A 10,120-nucleotide genomic window follows, 5' to 3' on the forward strand; every position below is an offset into this window, starting at 1 on the left:
TGAACCCGGAAACAGCTAATGATGTCAGACTAAAAGACCGGATGGATATGCAGTGAATGTGAATGTACCAAAAATCATTGCCATCCAGCTAATAATTGTTTAAAAATGTTTAATTTAACTGTTTAAATTGTTTAAAAATTGTTTTAAAAGCATTAAAAATGCTAGACTGACCAACCAATCTTAATATCCTTATAACTTCTCCACTAGCTTGGCGTAACAAAGGGCTTGTGCTCACTTTCTGCCACACAGTCGCTTGCATTGCATTACAAGTTCATGCAAGTGATAACACATCCTGTTCACTGTGCAAGCAAAAGTTGGCGTGTTTGTGTGTGCATCTGTGTCTTGTAATGATCTTCACATAGATTGCGTGTGAACACAAGCACCTGCGGCAATGATATAGATAAGCAAATAGCTTCACACACATCGTTAGGTGCTCATTTACAGACATTAGGCAGGATGACAGGTAGCTCAGAAACTAGCAGGCATGTATGTGAGTGTATCTGCCTCAGTGAATATAAATTACTTGTAACATGCAAAGGCTGTGAATTTATTCATTTTAGTGCAGTAGAGCACAGTTTTGGCAGCTATTCATCTTCCCATCAGCTTTCTGGGTCCTGTTACTACATCAGGTTGTTTCTGTGACATTTTCCTTAAATTTCAAAAAGGCCCCAGGCTGCTTCAAGCACGACGATGAAATCGTTGCTCTTCATAGTATAAACTGTCTCGTGGAGGGTGAAAAGGCAGTTAAAACTGAGTTTCCTGATTGGTGCTTAGAAGCTGTTTAGAGCAAAATGGGAAGGATAATGACTTTTAATCAAGACATTATGGCCCCCAATGGTACTGATGATTTTAACACTTGCTTTTTTAATTGCATATTACTGTAACTGATGCATTTGTTCAGACTGCCATTAGATGAACAAAATTGGCAAAAAGTATGGAAAAAGAAGACAAAGAGAGGAGCAGAAGGTTGGGGAGAAACAATAATGACAGAAGACATAACATGTAAGCAAAAGGATCAGTGAGGAACATGAGACCTCATCCTCAGCGTGGCGCAACATGCATCAAGCAGTGACAGCCCCTCCTCTAAGCCCGTCAGCCCTAAATGACCAGTAAAACAAAGCTTATTCTCTTTTTAACCCTTGGAAACCTTCTGAAACACAACTTCATCCTTTAACCCGTCCCAGGCTGGAGATTCCTGCACGACAACCAGGCGTCATCTGCTATTAAACCAGAACTGGCAGCCATTTTTAATCGCACCTTTCAGTAAAGAGGCCGCATATTAAATTAATGTTCGATTTCCCTATTTTTTTGAGCAAATTCAGTCACATCATTGTTCAGTGTCTCATTGCTGTAAACTGAGTGTTTAGCTAAAGTACACGATAAAACTAAAATAACATCAATAAAATGAAGTGATGGGGGCACAGATCTCATTATTTTCCTAAATACTCCCGAGTGTCTTTAGAGCCAGACGTTTGGCATTATGTATGTGGAACTGTTACTGAATGAGTTTAGGGAAATATGCCGAGAACTTCATGGAATAATCAAGAACAAAGAAGTCAATGATGAAGAGTTGCTTATAAAAATACCGTTTTATGCTGTTTAAAAGCGGAGCACTCATGTATCTGGCATGTAGTGTGACAGAAATTAATTTGGAGGAATGTTACTGACATGTATCAGTCTGGAAAGGCTAAGAAAACCTTTTCTAAAGTTTTGGGACTGCAGTGAACCACGGTGAGAGCCGTTATCCACACATGGAGGAAACTCTAAACGATGGTGACACTTCCCCGGCGTAGCCAGCCAATCACAATTACTCCAAAAGTGCATCAGTAACTCATCCAGAAGACCCCAGAACGACATCTAAAGAAGTGCATGATTGAAAATACTCGGTAGAGTGATGGCCTGCGACTGCTGTGGAGTGGCTTAAATCAGATTGGCAGGATCCTAAATTAGTTAAGATTAGTAGTAACAGTTATTAGGTCTATGGGACAATTACTTTTTCCACGCGGGGTCAGGTAGGTTTGGGTAACTGTTTTTTCCCCCCATTAATGAAAGAAACAATCATTTTATAACTGAAATTTATATTTCCCTACTTTGTCGAGTTTATATTTAGACAGTTAAACCCCATGGTTTAAATTAAGAGGAGGATGTGTGCAGAATATTTGCAAAATAAAAGCGATAGAAAAACATGAAGGCTGTGCCGCGTCTTCAGTATGAAACAGCTGAGATTCCAGCGTTTCCTCATTTATCCAGATTGTTTTCAGCCCATATATCACCATGTAGGTCACTTCAGGACGCGCTTTCATAAGAATGCAACACCCCCACAGCAGCCAGCGATGCAATATTCTAAATCTGCAACCTAAACTCATTCCCAGAGTTACAAGCCTCTCCCTCTGGCCTTTTTTATTTAATCTGCCTCACTCAACAATAAAGGTATGTTTCATCTCAGTGTGTCAGGTTCTAGAGCAACCAGAGGAGAAGGGGAACAAAATAAAGCTGATGTGACAGTGTCACCCAAGGTTACTACAAAGAATTATGTGTTTCTTTCATAACCTACCACTCAACCTAACACACACACACATGCATGCTACTGATTAAACGCCACAAACATGGATTGGTGGGAGTGTCTGTGGATCACAAGGCTAATTGAGCTGTCTCAGCTGTGGAAAGAACGATTATTAGTTATAGAAAAATGCAGGTAAGAGAGGACAAGAAGAGTAGCAAACATAAAAAAAAGCAGATTGCTGACATGATTTGGTGATACACTATCGTGACTTTGATTTTTTCTTTTTAGAGTTTAGTTTTGTGTCTGTGTTGATCTGTCACTATGTTTCCGGCTAAAATATCTCAGGAACTGGGAGTTCATGTTCCCTGAAGCATGATAAGGTGTTCCCTTATTGTTATATGTGAACAAATATTGACAATACTGGTGCAAAAATAGCAGTTTTGTGTAAGACTGATTAGCACAGGCTTCACATTGTCGTGCTGAGGAACATGTATGCGATGAGCGCTTTGAGATCCTCGCTCTGAGGAGCAGACTGGGTGTCCCACAGAGCAACAGATGTTTAACTACTCTCCCCAGCCACTCCTTTGCGGCCCAGTCACTGCCCCCGTCTTTGTGTGCTAACCAGCTCTACGTGTGTCTGTCTCCTCCTATCATTCACAGACCTCTGTTTAGGAGTAATTAGCTATGTGCCTCCTCTCTCCCTCCACTTCTACACTGAAGCCTCATTTTCATTGTACTGTCATCTCACCCTTAACTGTGCTAAGTAATAATCATCCAATCTCAGCTCTCCTCCTCCCGCCTCCCCTCCTTTTCCTCTCCTCCTCCTCCATCCCTCCCTCTTGTCCTCCTCATTATCTCCCGGTCTGAGTTTTGAAGGCTGTCATTAATCAACTCATTTTGAACAATGTTGAACCTTGCAACCCCGAACACCCACCGCTGCTCAACTAGGAAGTGTTCCATTCCCCTGCGGTCCATTAGGCCAATCGGAGCAAAACGAGGGTACGACAAAAGATACAATAGAATCCAAAAGCAGATATTAGACTAGATTCCACAATAGGACACAGACAGCTGGGGAACAACGGGCTTTATTATATTCTATCTGTTGGGAATTTGGGGGAATTTTCTTCTCAACCCAAAGTCTCCTGGGATACACAGTCATGTTTTACTTTACTCAAATGCGTGGCGTGTTAATCCCTGTCTGACGCCTGTATCTTTCCATGGTTGCGTGGTGTTGACATAGACTAGATTAATGTGGACTGTATATTATATTCCTGACTCATAGATGATATGGTGAATTAAACTGGACAGAAGAGAAAAAACAAATCAAACACTTTTCTGGTGAGCATCATTTAAGCAGCAGTTTATTTGCAATAAGCAACCTGTTAACTGCTCTAATAAGCTCCATCATGTTTGCAAAAACCCATCAGTAATCCAGGCCTGCATGTGCTGCTTGAATACATGTGAAAGATGTGAAAATGCAGCTGAAGTCTCAAGCGCTACCTTGCAGCAATCATTAGTGTCAACTATTGGAAAATACCCACAGAAGCCTGCACAGAGTCTGTCCTTTGCAAAGTCATGAGAGTCATGAGATGATGTGCATTATTTCCACCCACACTGTGGCCAAATGTGGGTGGAAATTATTATTTTTTTAAATTGTACAAATTCTATTAAAGGTTCACCCTGTTTAAAAAACAGGTTCTTGGCACAAAATAAGTGAAATAAAATCGGCTCTGCCTTTGCACTTCAAGAATGGGGTAACCGTTTTGGCATTTAACTATAGAGGTCTGACAGAATCGCCCACCTCCTTTACATTTGTGTATGAAAAGAGGCGACATAAATGCTCCTTTTACAGCTGAGGGTAGAGGGGAGCGATGGGTTGGCTTGTTTTTCTATTCTGTGGCTTGCTCTTATCCATTTTAACTCTGTGATCTGCATTGTTGCTCTTGTCAGACCAGTGTGTGTGTGTGTGTGTGTGTGTGTGTGTGTGTGTGTGTGTGTGTGCATGACAGAGAGAGAACGAGAAAGGGAGGTTAAATGAAATGCATTAAATTATAAATCATTTAATTTATAAAATCAAGGATTTTCTGAAAGAATAAACATTTGCTCCGCTTCTTTCCTTCAGTTTCTTTTGTGTTAAATTGGACCAAAAAGGACAACCTTTTGTCAGGAGAGAACACATTCCTCCTTAAATTTAATGAAGACAACCCAAAAGCCTACATCACAGCCTTTCACCTTAAAAACTCTTCTTCCCCCTGAACCGACGTCCTGTGTTAACTCTTAAATTTCAGTCATGTCTTCTAAGATGAGAACACCTATCTGAAAACTGAAAGACTTGAACAATGATAAAAAGTGTGCAGCCACTTAAAACCCTCACTCCTGATTTCTGCTGTTATAGCTGAAGATGAGTGAATGTGGTTGATGAATAATGTCTCCGTTTAACAAAAGCAGATGTAGAACGATACGTTACACACCCGATCAGGCCATCTCTGCTGTGCAGTGAACAGATACCATCTATGCACAGATGTTATATGAAAACAAAGATTTTTTTTAAGGATGATTAAAATGGCAGTCTAATGACCATAAATCACAATTCTAATATATTACCAAACACGCTGTTTCTATTTGGTGTTAAATTTCAAATGTCAATGTCATCAGTCTACAGAACCTTATCTCAAAGCTTATGATATTTATGCTTGGCCATCAAGAAATGTTAGACAGACTGTATTTAATGGTGAGCTATATCCTCTCTCTGCCTTATCTAATGCACGGAGAAGAGATCACAGAGTGGTAATTATTTTACAGTCGGTTTTTACAGCCTTGGATCTGTCCTACATTACAGTGATCTATCTGACCATCAAAGATACTGAGAACGAGTCGCCCACGCTAAAACATAAAGCAATTAGTTTATAATAAATACCCAAGAATTTGCTATCAAATTGCTTGCTCTTGTTAATACAGGATACCTAATAAATGTTATAGAATATATGATAAACATGTACGCTGCTTTGTGGACTCTTCTTGTTTATGCACAGTTTTGTGCTGCACGCTGATGGGTGCATTAGCCATGGTAGGATAAGACACCTTGCTGTGCCCATGCTTTAATAATTGATCAGTGATGTAAGTTAATGTAATTACAGAACATCAAAGCCTGCTATATGCACAGCTCTTTCAGTCAAAGGAGGCGGCTGATAATTTACTTAAATATATATGTAACGTTCCAGCACACACATGCAACTTTTACTTTAAACACGTAGGCTGTTTCTCTTAAATGCTGTGTGCTCCAGCTCAGCAGGTGTTGGTGTATTTGTCTTTGACATGAGAACAGTTTGTTTTCCCAGGTCAATGACTGTCTCTTATCAATCCTGTAAAATCCAGCAGGAAATCACACCTGGTGACTGTGGAAAAAAGTCTATATAGATGAAGGCTGAACCCTTTAAGTGACGCTTAATTGCTCAGTTTCAGCCCCTAATTAAGATATTGTCTGTCTGTTTGTCTGGGACACGTAGGAATCAGTTTAGGTTAAAGGGAAGATCTCCTGGAAAGCTAAAACTACTTACATGCCGTCCTCTTTTGTACACATTAATATATAAAACGTACTATTGCATGCAACAGACGAAGAAGAACAGATACAGCTGCTTGTCTGCATATCTCTGTCTTCCCTTTCCAAATCTTGGTTGCATGCACCGTGTGTATAATTGAAGAATAAATGCCAACTACTACGTGTTTTCCGTCACCCGTGTCTACTTTGCCGGTTTGGTTCTAGTCTACAGGGGGGGAAAAACAAAGAAAAGTTTGCTTTCTCTCCGTTTACTGCCCTTTTATGTGCTCTGTAGTGTGGTGATGACGATAATCATGGAAGCGGCCGCTGATAAGAACAGTTGGGTTTCTGTCAACCTTAGCAGGCTATAAAGTTTAATCAAGAGTTAGCTGTAAAATGATTAATTTTTGTCATAACTCTAAGTAAGATTACAGCAATTAAGGCAATATAGTCGTCAAGAGTGTTTGCACCTCACACATGTTGGATGTGTAATATAATGAGTGTGTAAGAGGTTGTGTGAGAAAACTACACCTCGACTTCACCTGAAACAGGGTTAAAGACAGAGGACGCAGACATTTAAGGAAGAAGAAGTTCACATTATTAATCTTTCTTTCCTTTTCACACAGTTCTGCTACACAGGTTATCATTTCTGCTTTCTTTCAGATTTATTGAAGCCTAAATGGTTCTAACAGGGGCTTACAGAAAGCTTTTTCTGTGACCTATGCATGTGGAGGACGAGACCACTTAACACCAGAGGAGTTTGTGAGTATCCTGCCCCTGTGCTGCTGCAGCGCTCTGGCCAATCACAACAAAGCAGACTTTGTCGTGCGCTTGGGTTCGAGCAATTTTTGCGCTCACTGTCGGAGCGGTGAAGTGTTTTTTACACGCAGAGTTCGTGCAGTGGGTCAGAAAAAAGACATTTCTTCCGTGAGAGGGAATGACAAGCTTAACCCGTGTATCAAGACCTTAGAGAAAAATCGAAAGTTCATCAGAAGAGTTTATTTCATCAAGTTTAGGTTCGGGTTTTAAAAACAACAAAAAACGCTTCACACGAAATAACATCAACTGTTCAGAAGAAACATCTCGAGTCAGAATGACAGCCACCATGGAGAAATCCAAAAACTTTCGAATTGATGCGCTGCTGGCGCACGACGTGGACCAGAGGACGGACACGGGCAGTGCGTCCCCCGGGCTGTATCACAGCAGGAGCCCCGGAGACAGCCCGCTGTCGACCGGCGGCTCAGAGACGCCCTCCTCCCCTCATCCAAACTCCTCAAACTCGTCTCCGGCGCAGTCTGAAGTCCTCTCCAAGTCTCATCTCTTCAACCTGTCCCAGTCGGGATTCCCAGCCCTGCATCAGGTGGGTCTCATCGGAATGCACCCGGGCTCTGTGTATCCCGTGGCGGCCCTCGGAGGCCAGCACACCGCCTTCATGTACCCCGGCTTCACGCAGCTGGTCCATCCGTATCCGGAGCAGCTGAAGGGGGTCACCGGGACGCTCCCACTGGAGCCTTGGATCAGAGCCGGGATGATGATGCCCAGACTCAGAGAGTATAATGGTGAGTTTGTTTCTACAGAAGCGCATTTTTCTCGCCTATAAACTTTATCACTGTTATTTTCGTACATGGTTAGAATTTTTCAACATCTTAATTTGTGGATCAAAGTTTTTGAATATTTAATAAAACTTGTTATAACATTCTTCTGCTTGGTATTCACATTTAAGTAGCAATTTAATAGTGTTTACAGCAGCTTTTTCTTTGTTGATCATATATTTGGCCAGTGTGTTAATTTATGTAGAACAATAAAGCATTTCATGTCGGAGTAAATTGATTTTACACTTTTTTCTTTAGTCATTGATTTTTTGGTGCACAGCTGCATGTGTTTTTCTCTGAGGTCGTTTGAGCCAAGAAACAATAAGCATTTATTGTAAAGATCACGAACACCTGTGTGTTCGTATTGAAAGTGCTTTGACATTGAGAAGCTGTAGTTTGAGGACGATTTATGTCATACAAATAACATGCAATGTTTATGGTAAAGGTAACACCTGACACAGACCTACCACTCAGTCAACTGATTACACTTACAGTGTTTTCATTAAGGTAATGGACCCCTGTGATAGTTTATTACTCCTCTGCAGCAATCCTGTTATTATGACCCTCCATCAAAGCAATAACTGTTAACTGACAGAAACACTGTGACACAGGTCGGCCCGTGGCTTCCAGACAGCAATGAGAAACCAGGATTTGGGATTTTGCACTGTTTCCTTTCCTCCTTAAACCCATTTATAGATTACCTGTGTGTAGGTCACCATATGATTTGCTCCCTTACAGGCCTACCAGTCATAACGAGTGAAATATGTCGACTTGCAGAGACAAATTAATATCATTGATATGTCATAAATAATTTGTCTGGGCCTGTTTCTGGTTTCTCCTCAGCACCATCTCAGACAGGTTTGCTGGGGAAGTGTCGGAGGCCCAGAACAGCTTTCACCAGTCAGCAGCTGCTGGAACTGGAAAACCAGTTCAAGCTCAACAAGTACCTATCCAGACCTAAACGGTTTGAAGTGGCCACCTCGCTCATGCTAACAGAGACTCAGGTTAGACTATGCTGACACAGTTAGTGAATGACCATATAAGCCAACATTGGCCATTTTTTGTGTGTAACATTAACAGCTCCACGGTGTTTCATTTTTACTACATTCTTGTTTGCATTTCATATACCAACTTTATTTATTCTAAGTTCACCCAGCTACATTACTAAATAGTCCAAACTGTGATGATTCCTGCCATTTCCAGGTTAAGATCTGGTTCCAGAACAGACGGATGAAGTGGAAGAGAAGTCGCAAAACTAGGGAACAAGTAACTCCAAGCAGCCTCGCGGACAGAGAAAGAAGCGGGATGGATTTAAAGAGTATCAAACGTCACGGCGGCTCTCGCACCTTGAGCCTAGAGGATGAGGAGGAGATAGCAGGGGAACACGAGGATGAGAAAGAGCAGATAAAAGAGCTGAGGGAAAGTTCCTTTGGCTCTGTTGGGTTCACGAGGCATTCAGGAGGAGAAATGGGAAACTACAACTATTACTCAGAGGAGGAGATTGAGGAGCGAGGCCCAGGAACAAAAACTGGGGCTTTCCCATCATAAACTCGTCCGTTTTTATTATATGTCTTCTTATGTGCGTTATTATCAAAACGGTAATACCATTGCAATCCTGTGCACGCAGACAGTGGAATGAAAACAACGTTTTGTTAAAAGTTTTGCTTGGTTAGTTTGTTTTTTACAGCCTGGATCATAGTGCTAAACCAACTCTAAACATCTCAGTCTGTTATTAATATTACATGAAATCAGAACTGTTCAATTGTTATGTACCTGAACATTTAATGCTTTAATAGCCAGCTATCCATCCATGAGTTATGACTTTAAAATCAACAAATAATTCAGACTTTTTGAATTTATCTTTATGATTTAAAGCCCACGTCCCTGTCCTGCCACCTGCAATAAACACATTTATCTTTGTACACGCATGCAATTAAACTACATGAACGGGTGATAATGGCACTTTCATAGAAGGTAGTAGACAAAGAGACAGACATAAAATTAAACAAATGGTGTCAGTGTCAATGCTATTATTATCCAGGCTTCCTGGTCTGTTACAATACGTGATTTACATGAACTCAGCTGAAGTTTCAGGGCATTATAAACACATAACAAGCACACTGTCGTGTTGCTACTGTATTTTTTTTTAGGAATGTAGTTTGTTTTATGATATTGAATGCTTTCCCTTTGTTTTAGTTTTTTGGAAATGCTTGTATTTAGTTAAAACCATGGACTCGATGAAATATCTGCATGCCTTGCTTTTCAAGTTTGCCTTCTCATTCCCCTTGTACTCTGTAAAAAATATATAATTTAACAGTTATAGAATTTAATATATTTCCTGTTTTTTGCAATGCAGTGTCAGAGTTTTTGTTTGCTTGTTAATAAAATTTGTGAAATTACCTTAAATTCATGTTTTCAAGTTTGTTGAAAAAATGAGAAACTTTGGATTATGAATTATAATTAAAGTTCTATAATTTAATAAAGTTG

At 40.5% G+C, this 10,120-nt stretch overlaps 1 protein-coding gene across 1 annotated transcript; it reads left to right on the forward strand.

Annotated features, from left to right (window-relative positions):
• Window positions 1-6,605: 6,605 nt before the first annotated feature.
• On the forward strand, window positions 6,606-9,991 carry LOC100694496 (motor neuron and pancreas homeobox protein 1-like). The gene is made up of 3 exons (XM_003443269.5): window positions 6,606-7,600; window positions 8,477-8,637; window positions 8,837-9,991. The coding sequence occupies exons 1-3, from the start codon at window positions 7,135-7,137 to the stop codon at window positions 9,179-9,181; spliced, it is 972 nt and encodes a 323-aa protein (XP_003443317.1). The 5' UTR covers window positions 6,606-7,134; the 3' UTR covers window positions 9,182-9,991.
• Window positions 9,992-10,120: the final 129 nt, after the last annotated feature.

Source organism: Oreochromis niloticus, linkage group LG16, assembly GCF_001858045.2.
Source record: "Oreochromis niloticus isolate F11D_XX linkage group LG16, O_niloticus_UMD_NMBU, whole genome shotgun sequence".
NCBI classification, from domain to species: Eukaryota; Metazoa; Chordata; class Actinopteri; order Cichliformes; family Cichlidae; genus Oreochromis; species Oreochromis niloticus.

Bases quoted from the DNA above. Each gene is read 5' to 3' on its own strand.
- LOC100694496 (XM_003443269.5), top strand. From the start codon at position 7,135: ATGACAGCCACCATGGAGAAATCCAAAAACTTTCGAATTGATGCGCTG. The intron at 7,601-8,476 runs GTGAGTTTGTTT...GTTTCTCCTCAG, and splicing joins CAGACTCAGAGAGTATAATG to CACCATCTCAGACAGGTTTG. The intron at 8,638-8,836 runs GTTAGACTATGC...TGCCATTTCCAG, and splicing joins TCATGCTAACAGAGACTCAG to GTTAAGATCTGGTTCCAGAA.